This window comes from Propithecus coquereli, unplaced genomic scaffold (assembly GCF_000956105.1).
Source record: "Propithecus coquereli isolate 6110/MARCELLA unplaced genomic scaffold, Pcoq_1.0 Scaffold12, whole genome shotgun sequence".
Classification (NCBI taxonomy): Eukaryota; Metazoa; Chordata; class Mammalia; order Primates; family Indriidae; genus Propithecus; species Propithecus coquereli.
Genome location: NW_012136080.1, coordinates 14,364,950 through 14,387,900, shown reverse-complemented (window position 1 = coordinate 14,387,900; position 22,951 = coordinate 14,364,950). Strand labels below are relative to the sequence as shown.

Below are 22,951 nucleotides of genomic sequence, written 5' to 3'. Positions count from 1 at the left end.
CACATCACCGCCTGAGCTCTGCACCACCCTCCTCCGACACATGACACCCCATCTCCCTACCCCCAGTCTGTGGACAAATTGTCTTCCATGAAACCGGTCCCTGGTGCCAAAAAAGGTTGGGGACCGCTGCTGAGTAGACTTTCCTTTATAAACCACTAGTCAAAATTGGGTCACATGATTTTACAAAACTCACCATACTCTTACTAAATGATCTAGCCATTGTGCTTTTGGTATTTACCCAAAGAAATTGAAAAAAGTTACATCCACAAAAAACCTGCACATGGATATTTATAGCAAATTTATTCTTAATTGCCAACATCTAGAAACAACCAAAATGTCTTTCAGTAGGTGAATGAATAAATAAACCATGGCACATCCAGATATTCTGGAAAAGACCAAACTATGGAGACAGTAGAAAGATCAGAGGTTGCCAGGATTTGGGGGGAAGAGGAATGAATAGGCAGAGCACAGAGGACTTTTAGGGCAGTCAAAATACTCAGTATGACACTATAATGGTGGGTACATGTCATCATACATTTGTCCAAACCCATAGAATGTGCAACACCAAGAGTGAACCCTAGTGTAAACTACGGATTTTGAGTGATAATGATGTGTCAATGTAGGTTCATCGATTATAACAAATGTACTCTTCTGTGGTGGATGTTCATAGTGGGAGAGGCTATGCATGTGTGGGTGTATGGGAAATCTCCCTACTTTCCTTTTGATTTTGCTGTAAACTTAAAACTGCTTTAAAAATAAAGCCTTAAAAAAACAAAATGAAAAGGTGCTGGGTATGTGCTCCATCCCCTAAACAAATCACTGGTAAGGGGAATGGGCCACCATGACTTAGGCTGGTCAGAATATGCTTCTTGAGCTGGGGATAGGGCCATAGGAGGGACAGCTGATTTATTTTTTTAGCAAAAAAAAAAAAAAAAAAAAAAAAAGGTGATAGTGCTGGTGGAATGGATATTGAGTAGGCAAGCCCACAGTTCCTGCTATACAGGGACTGAATTGATTGGATCAAAGGTGGACCCTGCACAGAGGGATGACAAACCTTTTGTTGGCTAGTGGTCAATCAGATTTTCTCTTCTGAGAAGAATTTAAACTAAGGGAAACATAGATTCTGCTTAGGTAGTAACAGATACTTTAACTAAAGTTCATGCAGAATTGGATCTGGGTGGGGCAACAATTTTTAGCTGATGAGTAAGTAGCTGGGGGGAGAACCAGTATCATTGAGTGGGATTTTTGTTCCTTGCATATAAAAAACTTGACCAGGGTATTCATATATGTTTGCATCTCAACATGAGGCACAGTTTAGGTTTAAGCTGGTTCCTCTGCTCACCTAATGTGCAGTTCTCGAACTTATGAAGTAACTTCAGATGGGCAAAGAACACTAAAACTAAGATGATGCTTCAAGGCCCATCTGTTCTCGAGTGTCTGGATAAAATCCTCAGTGGCATTTGCCTGGGAGTCCCCACCTAATGGGGTCAACAGGATCTCTAGTTCCTCAGACCTGACTGCTTTTCATTAGAAGAATCCTGGTGGCTTACAGTCTCCTGAGCACAATGACGGCTGGAACTGCCAGTATCTTCTATGCAGGTCCCATGAAGGCCTTGATCATAGTTGCTATTGCTACTATTTATCTTGCCCTTAGTTTAGGATGATAGTTTAGCTGGATGTAGAATTCTAGCTTGGTAGTTGTATTCCTTCTGAACCTGAAAAATATGATTACAAAGTCTTTTGCCATTTTTTAGTACTGATGTCAGTCTCATTGCCATTGATTTGTAATAAATAATTTTTTTCTTATTTTAAAATGTTCTTTTTATTGCTGATATTCTGCATTTTTACTACAATGTAGCTAAGTATGGCTTAACCCTGCTCAGGAGACAGAGTGGTATTTTTCTTTTTTTTTGAGACGGAGTCTCACTCTGTTGCCTGGGGCCAGAGTGCCATGGTGTCAGTCCAGCTCACAGCAACCTCAAACTCCTGGGCTCAAGCGATCCTTCTGCCTCAGCCTCCGGAGTAGCTGGGACTACAGGCATGTGCCATCATGCCCGGCTAATTTTTTTCCATATATTTTTAGTTGTCCAGCTTATTTCTTTCTATTTTTAGTAGAGACGGAGTCTCGCTCTTGCTTAGGCTGGTCTCGAACTCCTGAGCTCAAACAATCCGCCCGCCTCGGCCTCCCAGAGTGCTAGGATTACAGGCGCCCGGCCCTTCCAATACTTTTTATCAAGGTCTTAACTAGTGTCAGCTCCTGGCAATGGTTCAGAGAGACAGTGTTAAGGTCAGCATCTCTGTGATTCTCTTGCCCTTTCCAGCGTGTTCCCCAGATGCCCGCTGCAGCCCCAGTCACTGTGTCTGCAGGAAGAGGGAGGGGAAAGGGCAGGAGTCCGACTTCTACATGCATCTTATTGGCTGGGATTGCATCATGTGGCTTCTGTTAATGCAAAAGTGGCTGGAAAAGTGACTATTTGAAGTTTTTCAGCCTCTTCAGTAGAAGCAAGCAAGAGCAAAGAGGGTTGGGAATGGGTATGGGGTGGGACAACACACATTGGGTCTTTCAAAAAGTTTATCGTTATTGCAAACATAAAAATTTCATGTCCATTATAGAAAATTTAGAAAAACAGAATAGAAGAAAATAAATTCACCCCAGTCTCAGGGCTTAATGACAAGAACTGCTAACAGTTTGATGTATTTCCTTCTAGTTTCTTTTCTGTTTCCCCCACAATTCAGATCATGTGGTATTTACAATGATGAATTTTACCTTTTCATGTAAAAAGTATGATAATTTATCCATCTATCATGAAGATTTCTTAAACATCAATTTTATTGTCTGCATATTTCATGATGTTACTGTACCATAGTTTAACTCCTCCCTGCTGTTAGAATTAAGTTTATAGAACTTTTTCTAGTTCTACAGAATTAAAAAAAACCTGGCATTGAACTTCTTTGTGCCCACAACCCCCCTTTTTTGGAGTGAAGGTGATTTCCTTTGGGTGGGTTCCTCACAAAGGGACTACAGGGTCACAGAGAATGAACAGGTGGAGTCTTGGTGTATGTTATCAAAGAGGTTGTGTGGTCATTCGTTGCCAACTCTCCAGCAAACCCCTCGTTGGTTCTCTCTGCTCCATCAGCAGTGCCCCCCTGTAGACAGATGGGGACTCGTCTGTCTGCACAAAAGCTACTGATGGGACGGTTCTGCCAGCTCTCATAAGAAGACACAGTCACATCCATTCACTATTGACTTTCAAAATTTATCCACCTACACCCTAATCCCACCCCACCCCCAACATGTGTCTTTGCAGCGAGACATTTTTGTTTCTCTCACTCTCTCTTAATTATGACTTAACTCCTAAGACTTGGGCAAACACTTCAAGTATCATAAGGGGCTTGCTGGCTGGTGGGGCAGCCTGTGCCTCATTGTGGTATTTTATTCACTCTTCAGCGGGAGGACTCCATCCTCCTTACCAGAGGCATTGCCATGGCAACCTCTCTCCTTTGGGCTATAAGTATGGGTGGTGAAGTCCTACATGCTTAATATGTTTGATATTTTACCTTTCAAAAAAATTCTTTGGGGAAATTCAAATTGGTCTGTTGAACAAAATAAATACGCTTTTTATTGTCAACAAGGGGTAAGGGCGGCAGCTTTTGATAACAGGGGAAGCCTGGACTGGTCAAAAATGCACAACCTGAAACCAGAGTGAGAAGGTCCACTTGAGACAAGAAAGGAATGGAAACCTCTCAGTGCTGGTGGAGACTGACTTAGATGCCAGATGCAGCTGGGAAAGCTCTAGCCTAAGGTGATCTCTGGGATGAAATGAGCTGGGCCCAATCCAACTTCAGTAATATTTGAACAGCTTTTGGCTGTCACCACTGGAGGGAACAGGTATTTCTCCTGTAGACAGTGCACTTTGGTCTTGGGGCTTTCTCTGCCCTTCTGGGCGGCATCATGCCACAGTCCTCTTTAGCCTGGAAGCCCTTAAGATTGCACAGTTATCACAGAACACCCTGAGAGCTTTGCAGAGGCTGAATGTGTCAGCTTAGGGGGGACCAGGGAGCCCAATGTCTGCTCCATCCCCACTGTCTGTCTGTGCACTCTTTACAACAGACGTGCTCTTATTCAGCAGTTTTTAAAATTTGAGAATTAAAAATTGAAATTTTGTAATAAATTGTTTTCAGTATTATGTTTCTTGGCTTCATTGGCAAATATTTTTTTTTTTTCTTTAGGGCAGGCATGGTGGCTCACGCCTGTAATCCTAGCACTCTGGGAGGCCGAGGAGGGAGGATTGCTTGAGCTCAGGAGTTGGATAACAGCTTGAGCAAGAGCAAGACCCAGTCTCTACTAAAAATAGAAAAGTAGCCAGGCATGGTGTTGTGTACCTGTAGTCCCAGCTACTCAGGAGGCTGAGGCAGGAGGATCACTTGAGCCCAGGAGTTTGAGGTTGCTGTGAGCTAGGATGACGCCACTGTACTCTAGCCAGGGTGACAGAGTGAGACTGTCTCAAATACATATATATATGTTTTTTCTTTAGAGTAGATTTACCTGAGTTCCTTCATTTCTTTTTTTTTCTTCCTTCTCTGCCTTCCTCCCTTCTTCCTTTCGTCTTTCCATTCTTTATATGCATGTATGAATTTAATTTGCCCATTTAATGGGATTCCCTCTGTCATAGTGAAAAAAGAGTTAGGTGTGAAGCCAGACAAATACTGGTTGGAATCCACGCTTTCCTGTTTATTAGCTACGTAGCCTTGGCATAGCTGTCTTGGCTTGCTCAGGGCCGAGAGGTTTTCTGGAACACAAAACTTTCAGTGCTAAACCCAGGACAGTCCTGGACAAACTGGGGAGGTTGGTCACCTTACTCGGGCAAGATACTTAACTTTGATGCTTGGTTTCTTCAGCTGTGAAATGGGGATAATAATACCTGCCTCAGGGAAGTCATCTTGAGGTTTGGAGATAGTGCACAAAAATGGCCTGAAACTATGTCTGGGACCTTGTAGATTCTCAATAGAAGACAATGATATTAATAGTAACATTAACGTCAATAATTATCTGTATTTTTTAAAGGCTCAGAGTGATTTTTTATCATCATCCATTTCTGCCATCAATGCTTTTCTCTTAATTTCTAATGTCTGTTCAAGGAAGGGAGGTTTATTTTGTTTTCTTCATTTTTATGTCAGCCTGGGCGCTATGGCTTGAATGTTTGTCTCCTCCAAAACTTTTGTTGAAAATTAATCCCCAATGTGGCACCAATGAAAAGTGGGGCCTTTAAGAGGTCATTGAGTCATGAGGGCTCCACCATCATGAATGGCTTAATCCATTCATGGATTAATGGATTAGTGAGTTAGTGGATTAATAGGTTATCACAGGAGTGGGACTGGTGGCTTTATAAGAAGAGGAAGAGAGACCTGAGCTAGCACACTCTGTTTCCTCACCATGTGATGCCCTGCACTGCCTTGGGGCTCTGCAGAGTCCCCACCAGCAAGAAGGCCCTCACCAGATGAGCCCCTTGACCTTGGACTTCTCAGCCTCCAGAACTGTAAGGAATGAATTTTGTCTCTTTATAAATTAAGCAGTCTCAGGTATTCTGTTATAAGCAACAGAAAACAGACTAACCACTGGGTTTCTGAAGCTTTGCTATGTCCAATTTTAAAAAAAGCTGCTGAATTTTTTCTGATGCCTAACATCTCTGACTAGAGTTTAATGGTAATACACCGATTGAGATTGAGATGATCTGTTAGAAACCTTGAGAAACTCACGGATGCCCCCAAAATCATCTTCTTTAGATATAAGAAGCTGTGCCTAGCTCATACTGAGCCCCTTCTTTATCAGATGCAGGTCTCATGAGTTGCAGGTGATGAACGTCTGGGGACTGAGGGTCTGCTCGGGATCTTTCCCCACACAGGTGGGTCTGCTTGGCCCAGATCACCTGCCAACATTAGGCTACCCATCCTGAAGCCGATCCATCCTTGCTCTTTCTGACTGGCCCTTCTGGCCAGGAAAGGGAGTTGGGAACTGGGAAGGCCAGTGCAAGTGAAGGTCTGTGTGGCCTTGTGGAGCAAGCAAGAGGCTAATCTGGGTACAGTTAGTCCTGGCTCCCCTGAACACGTCCTTTCCTCTTTCTGGTTTTTGTCCACAACGGGGTTGTGGGGCTCTGCTTTCCCATCTTTAGAGGTGAGTAGAGGTGGTCAAATGGAGAAATGATTGCCAAAGGGTCTCTAAACGGGAAGAAAATCTAAAACAACATAGTGTGAGATCAGTTTCTGGGCTTATGACCATTTTATTTCATTGGTTCAGCATAAACAAAGAGCTCTACTGAGCCGTCACTTAATAGCTTCCTCCTTCCAAGCTGCTCGAGATGGTCAGGTCTCCAGTTAACAGGTCATACCTGCCCTTGTGGACTTCATGTCTGGGTGTTATTTTCTATTTTATGATTTTCCCCTCAGTTTTTAGTTTTATTTTTTCCCTAGATATAAAATAAAGATATTCTCATTGAAGAAAAATTGGAAAGTACTGTAAAGTATAAATAAAGAAGAAAGCTTTCATTATATCTCCAACCAGAAACAACCAATTTAAAAAAATGTTGGAATATATTCCTTCCCAGGGTATTTTTCAATGCACTATTTAATGGAGTTAATATTAGAAAAAAATCTTAATAATTTTAAGGGTTGTATAATGGTTTACTTATATGTAAAAACCATCATAAGTCTTTCTCTGGTTGGATGTTTAGGTTAATTCAGTTATGTTATTTTAAATAATTGATATATACCTTTGGGCATACATATTTATGATTATTTCCTTAGAAATTTGAAGGGGAGTTGTTTGATTAAAGGACAAATACTTTTAGCCCTCTTTCATATTAGATATAACATTATCTTATATTCCTCTAAAAGTTTAAGTTCAAAGATTGGACAAAATATAATGTTTTTTATGGAAGAAACTTATATGTTCCTTGGTCTCCAAGTGGGATCCAGTCCTCCCACCCCCACAAGTTTCTTTAAGGAAGATGTCTATGATTTCTTTTAGCAACCCTCTGTAGCAGGGATGCCTAAGAGATTTCATTTTATTTGGTCATTAGGTAGCAGCTACCTTTAGTATTGAGTATTGTGAGAAGTGTACACTAAAACCCATCACTGATAGACACTTTTTCTGGTTATCTAAATTAAATACCCTTGCTCCAGAATGGAATTTGGATGCATTTAAAGAATTTTAGTGACATTTTGTCTCCACACATAGTATCTTACATTTAATTCTAAACCACAAGGGAACTTTCTGCTTATTTTCAAGTCTTAACACTTCACATGCTCATTCCACATTTATTTGGGCTTTTTGGAAGAGAATACTCCCTTTCCTTTCTAACTGTAGATTGGGAAGTATGAAAAATCAGCCTGGCTTCAGCAGGCAGGAATGGAACAGTTCAAAAGCAGTTCTGAGGCATATGCAAACGCTTAAGAATAGAAAAATCAAAGAAATTATGGTCCCTGGTGAGGATCCGGAAATCTAACTGGGTATGAGTGTGTGTGTGTGACTGTGTGTGAGTTTGTGTGTGTTTGTGTGGGTGTGATCCTTGTTGAGGGTCTGGGCTACTCAGACTGGCCCAGGTTGGAGATCAGTGGAGATTAGTGGGATGAGAGCAAGGTTTTTGGAAGATTAGAGATAAAGTATATAAAGCACTAAGCACAGTACTGATTATCATGAAGGCTCAATAAAGAAATGAAATAATGAAAACAGGTCAGTGAATCATTGTAATTGATCTTGTGAGGTCACACAATTTGTTGGCAATGGAGTCAGGAGCAGAAATCCAGGTTCTGAATCCAAGTCTAGTGCTCTCTTCAGTGGAACATATCAACTCTGAGATATGAGGCTTTTTGGCAAAAATTGACCATTTGACCACTGCAGTGGTCAATCTGGGATAAATAATGTCTTGTGGAGGCAGGAGGGGGCTAGATACTACTGATGAAAAAGGTAAAAGAATTGGGCATACCACAGAAACATTGATTAAACCCCTTGTTTTTGGACTTTAAGGTAGACAACAGTGAAACACTCAGTAGTCAGCTACTGGGGACTCCAGGGATTTTTGTGGGTAACAGTGGTGAGTCATATTTTGAGCATGTACTCAGGGCTTGATGAATCCATTTCTGTCTTTTCACAGGGAGTCTTCAAAATGCCCCTAAATTTTAGGAAATCTAAATTTGAATAGCTCAAAAGTATATAACAGTTTTCTGTTAATCACTTTTGTAATCTTACTTGTTTAAAATTGAATGCAAAGTGGTTTTTGGGGGATATTCTTTAGGTTTTAATCATCAGGTTTTTTTTGAGAACCAGGGTAATCTCTCAGAGCCTTCCTCTCTGTGCTATATACTGTTTGGCAACTGATGAGAGAGACTCGAAGTTATATGCCACTGAAGCTTTTCTTAGAGTTCAGGTTCAACCAAAGGAGAAAAGATGAGGTGATGCAAGGAATTTGCCTGATTTTTAAGGACTCTGGTCCTTAGAATACAGTCTTTGTGGCATATGACAAATCTCCATGTTTTGACTGAGAGACTTAGGCTTCACCAAGATAGATACCACTGCTCTGGCTATGGGGAGAAGTTTAGGGATGGGTACATGACACATATAGTCTAGTGAGTTTTATCAGGATATTTTTCTCTACAGATATCAGGAAAGAGATGCCTCCTTTTGACTGGGTTCCCTAACTGAAACATGGCTGTATGGCTGGAATATGAGCAGCCATCACTGCTACCCTGTGAAACAATCTTTTTTTGAGGGGCTCAGATAGAAGAAGCAAATGTAGAACAATCTAATCTTTCCAAGAAACAAACCAACAGAGAGGAAAGCAGAACTGAGATATAGATGGAGAAAGGTAGAGCCTTAAACATATCCCTTGATCCAGCTGTGCCTGAAGCCTCCCCTGTCCTTAGATATCCCAGTTACATAAGGCAGATGTGCAAGTTGGGTGTCTGGCACTTAAGTAGGTCCTTTACTTGCATTATTCCATTATCCTTATTATCCCTATTTTATAGATGAGAAAATAAGAAAGGCGGCCGGGACCGGGGGCGGCGGGCCGCGCGGGGGATCCCAGCTCCGCGCTCATGCTGGCCGGCCGCCCCCAGGACGAGTTCCTCATGATCCGGCGCCACAAGACCACCATACCATCTTCACGGATTCCAAGGAATCGAGCACCGTGTTCTAACTGAAGCGCATCGCGAAGGGTATCCTCAAGCGGCCGCCTGACGAGCAGCGGCAGTACAAGGACGACCAGCTCTTGGATGATGGCAAGACGCTGGGCGAGTGTGGCTTCAGTAGCCAAACGGAACGGCCACAGGCCACAGCCACAGTGGGGCTGGCCTTTAGGGCAGATGATGCCTTTGAAGCGCTGCGCATCGAGCCCTTCTCCAGCCCGCCAGAGCTGCCAGACGTGATGAAGCCCCAGGACTCGGGAAGCAGCGCCAATGCACAAGCCGTGCAGTGAGGGCCATTCCCAAGAGGCCCATTCCCTCCCCCCCCCAATAAAAGAGATTTGGGTGTCAAAAAAAAAAAAGAAAGATTAAGGGCTTTGTTCAAGTTAACATAGCTGGGAAGTTGTATGACCTGGATTTGAAGTTGGCTGTTCTGACTCTACAGCTTACGCTGTTTGTATAGCCTGACACAGCCTCAGTTAGTACAGCTTATTGAGCTGATCAACCCAACCCTTGGCAGCATCAAGAGAGCAGGCACTGGCTCTCTTGTTTTACTGGCCCATGGATAGGCCAATGACAATAGACACTTCAGGCTGGTGCACTCAGGGTCAGACAGGCTAAACGTGGTCCTGGGACCCCATGCTGCATGCCTGGTTGCTCTGGAAACTGCCTTTATTAAGGCTTCCCAACTTGCAGAAACCACTAACTGGGCTGAACCCACATCTCGTTGGCCTCCAGGTAGCTAGGCTGCTGCTGAGCAGACACAGATCATGGAAGATGCGTTCAGCTTCCTACCTCCATTTCCCAAGTCCATTTCCTAAAATTTAGGAAAAAAGAGTAGAAGCTATTCAAGTGTAAGATAACAGTGTTTTTAATATTTAAGTAACAAAACATGCAGATCAATACTCAATGCATATACAATAAGACAGAGCAACAACAACAAAATTACAAAGCACAATTTAACTATATGGAGACTTTCAGACAATTAAGTGTTGGATAGAGAATGTGCTAATTAAAAACCCAGCTGAGCCACACCTCACTGCTTCAGACCTGACCGGGGACTTTCTGGTGGTAGGAGGGAGAGCTCATGTGGGTAAGCCTTCAACTCAAATGGGTGACCTTCAGCTCAAATGCCAAGGACTCTTAACAATCTCCATGTCCTAGATTGCTCATCACCCCCGTTTCTTTCTTTTTACCTTGAATTGATTTGTCTGTTCATCCTTTACCCCGTCTCAGGCAGTGAGTTCCACGAGTGCCCCCTCCAATTTGGCCTTACACCATTGCTGTCTCAATGAGAAGGATATCTGAGTTTACTGCCCTGGCTCTTGGTGAACACGACTCCTTACTGTTTAATGGGGCATGATCTGATCTTTCTCTACACATAGTCGGTTCAGCCTGAAAATCCCTATGAATATTCACCAATCCCTTTGAAGGCTGCTTTCATATGCACTATTGATGTAAGGACTTTTTTCCCCAAATAATAACCCAATGGCCAAATACTCCCAGCGCCAGTGCTGCTTCCTGATTTGGTGGTTTTTAGAGACTGCCCTTACCTGGGTTTCCCAGGGGGCCTATTCTGGCTTCGGTGCTGCAATGGGATTCTGGTATCTTGGAAGAAGGAGTTTAGGCTTTCTGCTCAAAAGGGCAGTGGTGTAAGGACAGGGAAGGTGTGTGGCTGCAAAGAGCTTCCAGTTCTGCCTGAACATCCAATGGTCCAACCACTCCAGGTGAATTTAGTGAAGAGAACAGCTCTCAGGGTAACAAAACTGTCACAGTGCTGAATAAGTGTGACTGTCAACTGGCTTGTAACCATGCAAGCGTGGACATGGGTCACTTGGAGACATAACATTAAATTTAGATTCACTTTTTTAAAAAAAAACAAAAACTGGTTTTAACCCACTTCCTAGGACTTACTGTGTTCCATTATTTATTTTTTACATGAGTGACACTTACTATCATGTGTAATAAGAGTCGTGGAGGCCTCAAAAGGGAAGAATTAGAATCAGTGGGCTTTCATGAAATTTACACTTGAGTGTGACTTTATGAAGTACAATACAGACAATAATGAAGCAATTATTTTTTCATTTCCTTCTATCTATGTGCAGGGGTGGGGCTAATTCACAGAGATAATGTGTCACTTTACTAATACACTGTTTATTCTAACTATGATTAGGACTTAGATTACAAACATAAAAACCCTTTTCTCATTTCTCTAGGGACCATTTCTGACCTGTGGCAGAAAGAGAACTTCAGTGGAGCGCTCAGAAAACCCTGGGAAGGTCTTGCTGGAATCAGCAGATGCCAACAGGCTTGGTTGCCTCAAACCGAAAATCACTTTGGTCTGGTAACTTTTAAGATCACAGTGTAAGAAAACAGATAACGGGCTGGAGAGATTACAAATACCTTTCCCTATCACTTCTTCTTCAATTAGTGCTATTAGTAGCCAAGTTGGGGGTGGAGGAGGCAAAAATCAAACAGCATAAAATAATGTCTTTTGGTCTATTCTCCTTTTTTCCTTTTAAAAATTTTCTTGGGGACAAGCTGGGAAATAGATCATCAATGGGTTTATCCACTGGAAGGAGGAGGGGGAGTCTGTCTAAATCATCAAAGTGTCAGATAGGAATTCAAACCACATTCTATCATCAGATTACAAAGGTTATATTTAGAAAAAGAAATACAGGATTGAAAATGTGAGCTATTGCCTCTAATTTATAAATGATAACTCAGCTGTTTTGTGATGGAATATTTAGAGAGAGACATGTGGCCAAGACCATCTGGCCTCACCAAAGATGAAATTAAGCCTTTTCTAACTTCTGACTGTGAGTCAAAAGTAATGAGGAATCAAGGTAGGATCTCCTTGTTTTGGGGGTGAGCTCTCTTTGCAGGGTTTCTTCTCCTCATGTCGAGGGGTCTCGGAGCATTACACATAGTCATACTTGGAAGGATGAGATTGTACATCTTCCTCTGTGCGGGCACCCCCGTCGTATATCTTCTTGTTTTTGGTGCTGGACCCAAAGCCAGTGCTGGCCTTGAAGCCTCCAGGCTTGTAGGCGACATTGTGGCCTGAGGCATGATAAGACACGGCTTTGTAGCTGTAAGAAAAAGAAACATTCCATGATCGCAAATGTTTTTGGTAGGAGGACCAACCTTTTGTTTACCCTGGACTGTTTCAGTTTCAGCACCCAAAGTATAGTGTCCCTGAAAGCTCATCAGTCCTGGGCAAACCAGGACAGTTGCTCACCCTAGTTTTGGGGGCACTGGTTTCCTACCTCTGCAGTGGAGTAGAATTTTCTACATTGTGTTAGAGCTTTGCAAAGCTGGTAGTTAGTGACTAGTGAGTTCTCTCTGTTAATCAATAAAAATAAAGCTGAACCAGAAACAGTGCCCAGGGGAACACTGTTAAGCCAAACAATCATAGAATTTGTGAGCTGGGAGATACCTGTATGCAGCCCCTCTCCTCTAATCTGCTCATTTTATGGAGGCTCAGAGAGGGCAAGTGACCTGCTGGAGGTCACAGGGCTAGTTAGCAGTAGAGCCACAGTGGAATCCAGCTCTCCCAACTCCAGCTCCATTTATGGAGTTACAGCAGGGTTCCTCAACAGCAGTACTGTTGACATTTTAGAACAGATGCTTCTTTGTTGTGGGACTGTCCTGTGCATTGTAGGATGTTTAGCAGCAGCCCTGGCCACTACCCACTAGATGCCAGTATCACTTTCCTCCATCCTCCCAAAGATGTAGCAGTTAAAAGTGTCTTCAGATGTTGCCAAATATCCCCTAAGTGGGGGAAAATTGCTTCCAGCTTAGAACCACTGAGTTAAAGAACATTTAGAGCTGTTAATAGAGGGAACCTAGAGGGATGGGTTTTTCCTTCAAATAGGATCACACCTAAATCTGCCCAGGCTGAAATATTCCTGTTCTGTTCTATAGTTCCCCATAAAAAAGAAGATCCAATCATCTTTCAGTTAATAAACTTCTTCCATATACCTAGACTAATCATTCTGGCTGCAAATTATACGTTAAAATGCACTCTGAACAACTGAAACATCTGATTGCGTGGAATGGGGAGACTCACCTGGTTTCCTCGGGTGCCAGCCCCCGGCAGGCGATGCACATCATCACACCCCCAATTAGCGTGAGGCCTCCAGCGACCCAGCCCACGAACAGAGCTGCGCCAAAGGTGTACCTGTGTGGGGAAATGGGGCTGTGAATGTGGCTGACTCAACCCTCCAGCCTCCGCCCTCTGCCCTGGCCATGCCTGTTACCTCTGTCCCCATTTTTGGATTCCACATCTATCCTTGTCCATGGCGCCTGAACACACACTCCTTTGGGTCACAGCCAACTGATCAGGTACCCTGGAGACTAGGATTGGAACTAAAGCTAGTCAGCAAAATAGCATCACCTGGACCCTAGCATCACTCAGGCATAAGATTATAAACCTGATCTCTGAAAAGGATCTCAGGAAGTCCCCCTCCCCTCTCTACTGGCAAAGGGAAGTATCTTGAAGGTTTGGTAAGAGAAATTTGAGAGATATGGAATCAGTCTCAAGTTATGATTTCTGAAGGAATTTTAGTTCCTTAAGTTCTCACCATGGGCCAAGAAGCATTCCTCTTAACTTATCTCCAGTAACCCCTGTAACCACCCACACAGGTGGGAATCTTATCTTCAGAAAGAACTAAGTTGGAGTGACCGACCATTCATTCTTTCATTCATTTGTTTACTAATTTGTTCAACAAGTATTAATCGAGCTCCTATTATGTGCCTGGCACTGCCCTGGCACTGGGACATAGATGTGAACAGCACAGAGACCCTGCTCTCCTGGTGCTTCTGCTCTGGCCCACACTGGAATTCTCACCTGAGGCGGTCTGAGTCCCAAGCTGGTGCCCTTGCCCTATGCGGCTGCCTCCGGTGGGACTCAGTTACATCAGAACAAGATTGAGAACAAAATATCCCAAGAATAAAATAATTGTGATTCCAAATGGATGGTAGAGAGAGGTATCCCAAATCCTCAGTGACCCCAAACTGTTAGGATGTCAGTGAGTATTTTGGATGCTAGGTGGTGACGACCTCCATCTCCAAGAGCAGAAAAGCAGAGCTCAGCACAGTGGTGCCTTCCCTTGGAGGTTTCCCTTTGTGTTTCAAAGAGCATGGGGACTGTTGGAAGAACACCATGAATTGCTGGTATGTTTACAATCTACTACACAAACTAAGATCATTACACCAGAAGTAGGAAAACAGCACTATGTGTGAACACCTCTGCAACCTAAGAAAATACAACACTTTAGATGTGCTTAAAAAGCACACACATTTTAGCAGGATTAAAATAAATAGTATAAATCTCATGACTAAGTGTAATAAATAGGGCAAAACTAGTTTACTGAACTCAGCCCTTGAAAAAGTTTTGGGAGAAAATTTAACTATGGGCTTTTTTTAGTTCCTTTGGACTGGGAAAAGTACAGATATTTGATCTGAGGGCTGCTGTCTTGGAATGAACCCCACCCGTTCATTCTGCCTAGTGTGGCTGGGGGCTGAGCAGCTGGCCTTTTCCTGGGGCTTCTCCTGGGGGACCCCTGGGTGACTTTCCTGGGGGCAGCCCTGGTCTCTCTGCCCTGACACAGACAGAGCCCTTGTCCTTGATACCCCTATATAAGGTTGAGTGACTACATAATGTTAATGATGATAACAAACATGGCTGCCAGTTATCGAGCCCTCACTGATGTAGTGATAAACACTCTTTGTCACTATCTCATTTAGTTCTCCCACTGGCCACTGTGATAGGATTTATCACTCCCATTTCACAAATGAGGAGATCGAGGCTCAGAGAAGTTAAGTAACTTCTCTGAAGACTCAGGAGGACATGACATTGTCAGGATTCAAATTCAGGTCACTCTGCCTTCAGAGCCCTCCTTGTGAATTGTTAAGCTATACTATCTTCTGTGCATGGGGAACACGCTCCCCTCCCTCAGCTTAGACACTCTGGGTCAAGGTTAGCAAACCTAAACACTTACCTCATGGGCATGATGATAAATGGCCTCAGAGTTGGGCCATCCGAAAGTAGCGGGGACTGTGGGAGACTGGAGAGGGACTCCTGGCTGAGGGGACAGCGGCAGAGAGGGCTGCTATATGAGAACAAGGGCCCGTAGCTGCCAGATCTTCTGAATTTTCTTTTTACACAAAGCTGGGAAACCTGTGTGTGTGTGTGTGTGTGTGTGTGTGTGTGTGTGTGTGTGTGTGTGTGTGTGTGTGGTGGGAAATCTCCTTGTGGTAGGCACCTGTAGTGCTCTGCCCCGTAACCATTTCTGTGTGGCTCTTCCCCAGCTTGAGTGTTCTTTTGCCTTTCCCTGCTGGCCCTGTGACTGTCCCTGGGATTCTAGTTTGATTCACGTGCTAGAGCTGCTTTGCCCACAGAGACTGACTGGCACGGAGGTATGAAAGCCCAGCTCTTTAGTTTGGAATCGAGATGACTCTGAAGCATAATTTACCCTGCACAGCTCCCCTCAGGCCAGGCAGAGTCCGGGCTTCACCTGGAATCACACCCTTGCCTGGCTTGCCCTCTGGTCCAGCCCTGCTCCCCTCCCTCCCTCACCAGCCTTCCCTTCCTGTACAGATACTCGCACAGGGGTCCTCTTAATATGATCTGTTTTTGAGGAACCCGTTTTGTAACACTTCTGATTTTAAAAAGTTGGCGATCAGTTCAGATTGTAAAATAAAATGTTTAGGCTCATGCAAAACACCCTGTAGGCTGTGTACTGTGCAAGGGCAGGCGGTTTGTCGCTCCAGTCCAGGCTTAGGCTCTGCCAGTGTTATACGTGACATGGCAATGACAGAATGGGGGGACAGGAGGGAAGGGGTCCTAGGACCAAGGAGGGCACTAGAACCAAAGATCCATCAAGGTGGCTGCCAAGATCCTTCTTGGCAGCTGGGCTGTCTTGTATGACTTCTGGGTAGAGAAAACAGGAGGACAGAGACAAGGGGGAAAAACAGCTGCCCATAGCTGCCCATCCATGGAGGGAGAAGCTCAGGAGGCCTTTCAGAATCCGATAGTCTTAATCCCAGGACTGAAGCTGCCTTCTCAAGGAACAGGGTAGGTGCTAAGGGGATGGTAGGAGAGAGTGCTGAGTGCAAGGTGGGTGATAGGTGGATCCTCAGGCAGCAACAGATACTTTGGGCAGGGCGGGCTCTTCCAAGTAGAGTGACTAACCACTCTGGTTTTCCTGTGATGGAGGAGTTTTCCAGGGTGTGGGATGACTAGTGCTAAAACTGGGAAAGTCCCAGCAAAACTGGAATGAGTTGGTCAGCCTACTTCCATGTTGTACTAGTAACCCAGAGACCATGGGAGGAACATGGAAGAGGGTGGAGGGAGCTTATGGGGGTCATTTTTTCCCCATTCTTGAAACAAAGCAGAAACATGGATGGGAATTGAGGAGCCAGAGAGTAATGGATCTGCCACATCCTCATACCTCATGTTGATGTGGCTGGAAAAATGCCAAGTGCTCTGCTCCAGAGATGATGGGTCACTTAGGTATGATATTTATATTGCTCTCCCAGAACAAGAGCCTTCAGGAATTTGCTGCTGCTTCTTGCTATGAGATACATCCCTTCCAAGTGGCTAAATGATTACAGGTGTTGGTATTGCTTTCCCATCTTTTAAAAGTTCTACCCTCATCCAGATACCAAATAATAGTGGGGTTTCATCTCCCTCTGCTAGACTGTACCCTCTGTGAGGGTGAGGACTTTGTATCTCTAGCACTCTGAACACTTCGTGGCCCACAGCAGGTGCTCGATACATTTAAATGAATGAATGAATGAATGAATGAGAGAAAGCAGCAGCTGTACAAGGAAGAAACATCACTCTTCTCACCTATATTGCACCTTGCTCATTTCTATTCAAACTTTTACCTGTTCCTAACTAGGTTTCCGTTATGGACTGTCAGTTGATGTTCATTTACATGCCTGGGTTAATACTGCCCGTTTCATTGCCACCACAATGGGGCTTGTGTAAGAGTGTTAGATAAATACTGTGAACTGTCACTGTGTTTCAATGCAAATGTCAGATCAGCCTCAAGTCATATCACCAAAAATATTTCACTGAAATGAAGTTTATGAATTTACAGATGATTGTTGATTTATGATATGGCATGGTTGCCTCTGATAAATTTTTGCTATTTCAGGCACTGACAGTCACATTAGGCGCATGTACTTAATAAGATTCTTACAACAATATTCACCATGGAATGCTGAGACCTAGATTAGGAGGTTACCTGGTCTGAACAGTCTGCACCATCCCACCCATGCTGGTGTACATGTTAGCTGTGGACATCCAGAAGTTAGTAACGAGCATGTTGGCAAACACAGACACTCCAGTAATTGCACAAAGACCTGTGGGCAAAGAACAAGAAAGCTCCAGAGTCAGAATGGTCAATCCAAGCATTGATTATTGAATTCCTACTATGTGATAGGAATACTATGTGCCCTACTATGTGCCCATTGTGATAGGCACTTAGAACCTCTTATCTTACTAATTGTGGAAGTATTTGCGTGTGTGCAGAAAAAGATTTTCCACGCATCTTGGGACCAAGGGCCAGTAGTACAAATGTTTTGGGTCTGGTTCTTTGGTGATGTCAAAAGCTTCTCCCATAAAATTGCTTTCTAGAGTCTCACATAGAAAATGCCTTTTAGGGGTCGAGTCACATGGCTATCTTAGGGTTGAGAACCTCTTATATTGGGGTTGGGGTGGCAGCTAAGAGGGATCTTAGCACTCGTGATGACTCTGTAGATCATAATTGGGCCTCCAAACTCAGATCTTGAATCCTAGTGTGAGCCATGTTCAACAGTAGGGAGGAGCCATGTTTCCTCTACCAGAATGATTTAGCATTGACATTCCCAGAAGTGGGAACCACAGGCTCTGTGTTTACCTGAGACGATGAACATGATCCCCGAGGTCAGTGTCATTTTGGCTTTGGCGGAGTCCTCCATGCTGCCAATGCGGATGCATTTCAGGGCAAAGATGGACACCAGCAGGCTGATGGCACCCAGGACAATGCCCACAATCATTAGGGCCCGCACCGCCTGCAGCATGGCTGTGAGACAAGGGGCAGGACACAAGCAGACAAATAAGACCCCTCAACACAACCGATTAGACTCTGGCTAAAGACAACAAAGCTGCCACCACTAAGCAGCATCAAATCTCTGAGAAATACCAAGTCCATAAACCATGAACCTTCTCATTGTCTGACTGATGAAGGACATGCATGCATATGTCTACAGAATGAGAAAATTATGAATGGTTGGAGCTGAGAGTGCCCTTGGAATTTATCTATTTCAGTTTCCTCATTTTAAAGCTTGATAATCTGGGATCCAGGAAGGGAGAATGGTTTGTCCAAGGTAACAGTACAAATTATTGATAGGGCTTATAGTAAAACCTTATAGCTGTGACTTCTAACCCAGGTATCTTTCTTCTCTTGTCTTTCCGCATGAGCTCAGTGCTTCATATATTTGTGTCCACTTTAGGAAAAGCTAGTATTCATTTACAGCATACGATGAAGCCAAGGTCACTAAGTAATGTATCAAAAATGTCCCATTTTTCTCCCTTTCCACAAGGAACTACCAGGGCCATGGTGAGCTGTAGGTTTTGGGTATATACACAAAGATCACTATATCAATATCGGGCTTTCCAGTACAACCACAGTTTATCAGCAGTGTCCTTTCTAGGAATTAATGGCAGCTGCAGGTCCTGTTGGGACTTTTCTGCAGTGACCTCTTGTCCGGATATATCCAAAGTTGTCTCTAGTATATCCTTAAAGTGCGGTGACTCTTCACCATAATCGTTTACTGAGCCCCCATGACTAGGCATGGGGTGGTGGTTGTTAAAAGGTCAGATATGGTCTCTGTTCTCATGGAGCTTATGCCAAAGTGGGGAAAGACAGTCACTAAGCATGTCCGTTACAAGTATAATGAATTTTATGGGGGAGACAAATTAGTCCTTGGTGTCTTCCAGAGGGCAAGGGCCGTAGTGTGGGTTGGTCTGGTAGAGCTGAGCTGCAGAGCTGTGTGGCAATATATACTGGACACCAGTTGTTTCATCCCTCCACTACGTTTCCCTTTCCCCTCCTAAGTACGTGATTCTTGAAGGAGTTGCCATGTGCTTTTCAAACTATTTAAAATTTAAAATTTCCAATTTGACACAAATTGATGCTTTGGGAAAATACAAAATCACATGCTTGAGTGTCATAGAGATGTAAAATTATTATAAAAGTTTAGAAATGTTTATTCTCAATTTTGGTATCAGAATTGTTCAGATGGGTAACAAACAGTTTGTGGGCCAGCTTGGTACACAGGACACACTTTGAGTAGCACTATTGACCCTGATCTTTCAGGCCACCACCTAATACCTGGTACCTTGACCACAGCTAATTAATCCAGCATGGGCATCTCACTCAACCTAGGCAAATGAAATCCTTATGCAGAATATTTGTACTTTGGACACAGAGAGCATCAAATCAGTCTCTATCCAGCAGTTGAAAGTATAAGATATGGTCCCGAGGATCCATGGTTTCTATTAGGTGGAGAAAGCTGGTAAGATGTAGCAGACCAAACCCAGGAGGGTGGCAGAGAGAGTCCTAACAGTGTTTGAGGTCCTGATTCCAGCTATTCCTGAGGTCCAGACACATTCTTTCCTTGAGTTCCAGGAGCTATCCCAGCCCCATTATTTAAAAAAAAATCCGCTTATCTGTTTAAGCTAATTCAGGTTGGGGTTCTGTTACTTGAAATCAAGTGGTAACTTATGCAAGATGGTTTCACTGGTGTCTGGAAATGCCAACTTATAAAACTTCATTGTTGCTGGAGAGCTTCTTCCCCTCAGGGGTTCAAAGGCGTGCTCAGAGTGTTGCTGAAGCCCCTTGCAGATGTGACCTCTGCCTGCCAAGTCTTATAGCCACAAAGGCACCACATCCCATAGTGTGGTGTCAGAGAAAGAGTAAAGGGCATCATTTTTATTTTGTTTGAAACAGCTGATTTTTTTTTCTAGTTACATGAGCAATGAATGCTTGTTATAAAAATTTCATAACCTATAGAAAACTGTAAACAGGAAAAAACCCCAATAACCTGTTATACCAACTCTTGGAAATAACCACATTTAGCATCTTGGTGGGTAATTTTCCAGGAAGACGTTTTTTAAAGAGGAGAAACAAAACCCTAATGAGGGTCACACTGTAACCCAGACCCAAGGGAGCAAGTCAGGAGCCAAGTAGAAATGCAGATGGTTGAAGACCGTGCAGAGTTTTAACAGTAAGAAGGTTGTGGGATACACTCAAAGTAGGTGCCACTCCCACCCTTAGTGAGACCAGTTAATAATGACCAGAAAAAGTTCAAATCTGAGGATGGAAAAGAAACAGGAGAAATCCTTCTACTTTTTTTTTCCTTTAAGGAGATACTGAGGGATCTGCCTACATTGCTGTGGGCAAAAGGCTCAGAGGAAGCTGTAAACAAAACAGAAAGCTCTGTCCTGCTCTAGCTGACACAGCTAGTTGCTACTTTTTGTTGAAAGCTATTAAGGGATTTTCAGACATTAAAAAGTTTAATCCATGTAAAAAACCCTGTACTGTAGTTAATATTATTATCTCCATTTTATAGTTGAGGAAATGGAGACTCGGAGGTGAATTAACTTTCCTAAGGACTCCCAGCAGGGGAAAGGCAGAGCTGGGGGTGCAATCCAGAACTGTCTCAAAATCCTTACTTTCCCATCACAGCACATTGCTTTGAGGCACTTTATTCTGGAAAAACATGTGGAGTTCTGGCCATGGTCAGGGTATGGGGATCTGCAAGCGCCTAACAGACTGTGTCCTCCAGATTCAGAGACTTGGCGATAAAATGTCATCCTCTGCAATGGACGCTAAGAATGTGTAAGGAACTTTCTCCCAAAATCACCTCAGGAAATAACCTTCCTAGAAGATTATTTATAAATGTGATTCTCAAGGCGAGGGCATTCCCATCTCCTCCAGGAGGGAGCGCTCTCCAATCTCCTTGGGAAGATTTCCATCTTGGATAATAGCTAACGTTGGTGGAGCTGCCAGCTTACTCACTCTGAAGTTTATATTGTAAAGCAATTTGTCATTTTGGAAGAATTGGCAATCAATGAGAGATATTGAAAAAGGAGAGTTAGATCATGCAGAACTTGTTAAAGAGCCTTCCGCAATGTCTGAGGAATGGAGGTCCTGGCAGCCTTCTCACCAGGTGTCTCCTTAAAGTAGTGGTGACAGTGTCCAGCTACTCTGGGTCTATCCCATCGATCTCCATTCACTTGGTTCTGATTCTCCTCTCCCTAAAGAAACTTCTGATTTTAACTTTGCTTCTCTGCTGGGGAGAGAATTCTGCAAGCAACCATCATCAGTCTTGTTCCCACTAGCAACTGCGATAGGTGCCAGAAGTGGGAGGAAATGTGCTCCACCACTCATGCTGGAAGCCCCCTGTCCAGGAATGACCATGGCGACACATGGTGGGAACCTGAACTTCCCTTCCCTAATATTTCTCCATAGAAGGTAAACAGAAACTGCCCCCAAAGCAGGTAGGTTTCTCTCTTAGCTATTCTGCCTCTTATTTGATATTCTGGTCAAGAGGCTTATCAGCTGATAACGGGTGAGTCAAAGCGCTCTCTAGCCCGATTCCCTGCACCAAAGGTGTGACTGTAGCATTCTTCCCAGTGAACAATGAAGTGTTATCAGACCTGAAGGGTGGGCAGGATTCAGGGCTGAAAGAAGCAAACAGAAGAAGGGGAACTCAGTGTTCCCTCCCTGCTGCAAAATATCTCATTCCCCTAAGTAGCTGTGACTGACAGGTGAGGTGCCCTCAGGTGTGGTTCTCAATCTTGGCTACACCTAAGCATTTCCTGGGGGAACTTTTAAAGAAATAGTAATATTTGGCATCACCCTGAGAGATTTTCATATAATTGTTTAATAACAAAATTTGAAGGAATAATGTGGGAAAATAGCCCTGGAGAAGGGCTCAGGAGGAGGTACTCAGAGCGGGGAGTTGAGAGGAGAGAGAGCTCCCAGGACTGACACTGCTGCTGGCTGGGAAGTGGGAGTGGGCTGATGAGGCAGCACGTCACCAGGAGCCACAGGCCTGGACTGGGCGCGGTGGGGTCAGGCATGGGAGGACCCGCACCTTCAGGCACAGCCTGGCCTCAGCCTGGAGGCAGGAAGGGCTGGTGGAGGAATCCAGTGGAGGGGAGCCCAGAAGAGGAAAGGTTCTTGAGATGAATGAAAAGTTAAGTGAGATTTTGCCAGAAAAGAGCTTGTACTTAGGAAGAATTTAATAACTGGTAGTGATTTTTATGATTGTTAACTAAAGTATTATACGTATGTGCCTGGTGCCTTTCTGTAAACACTTGAAGGCATACTTCTCTGCTAGAGGGGGTACTTCCTTGGGTTCTTGGTCAAAATTAAACTCTCTGCAACCTTCCATTTCTACCTGCTCTGTATTTTACCCAGCTCCTCTGTTTCAGGTCTCTCTTCCCTGGGCCCCTTGCCATGCTCAAGAAAAGTGATTGTTTCTGATGGTGAGTCAGGTGTCCCGGTCCTGGCTGGTGAATGTTACTCCTTTCAGCTCTCAGGGGCCCCACAAGTGTTGGCAAGCCACCTTCAGCTCCCTCTCTGGCTGCTCCTGCTCCTTACATTGCTGCCTTCAGCTTTTGAGTTTCTTTTGAGCCTTTTCTTCATGGTAATCTTCCTGACCATTCCTTACTTTAGTTGGCCAAATCTAAGTCACCAAACCAATATTT

The 22,951-nt window shown here is 43.9% G+C and overlaps 1 protein-coding gene and 1 pseudogene across 2 annotated transcripts in view; one reads left to right on the top strand and one right to left on the bottom strand.

Moving 5' to 3' along the window:
• Positions 1-9,090: 9,090 nt before the first annotated feature.
• Positions 9,091-9,470, top strand: LOC105825569 (annotated as a pseudogene).
• A 2,162-nt stretch (positions 9,471-11,632) lies between these two features.
• CLDN18 (claudin 18) overlaps positions 11,633-22,951 on the bottom strand; it is a 48,613-nt gene continuing 37,294 nt past the window's right edge. For both annotated transcript variants that reach the window (XM_012663913.1, XM_012663904.1), the window contains exons 2-5: positions 18,090-18,254; positions 17,436-17,553; positions 13,250-13,360; positions 11,633-12,269 (exon numbers count right to left, since the gene is read on the bottom strand). In XM_012663913.1, coding sequence (XP_012519367.1) covers positions 12,098-12,269; positions 13,250-13,360; positions 17,436-17,553; positions 18,090-18,254 — 566 coding nt within the window. In that variant the 3' untranslated portion in view covers positions 11,633-12,097. The remainder of the gene's footprint in view (positions 12,270-13,249; positions 13,361-17,435; positions 17,554-18,089; positions 18,255-22,951) is intronic.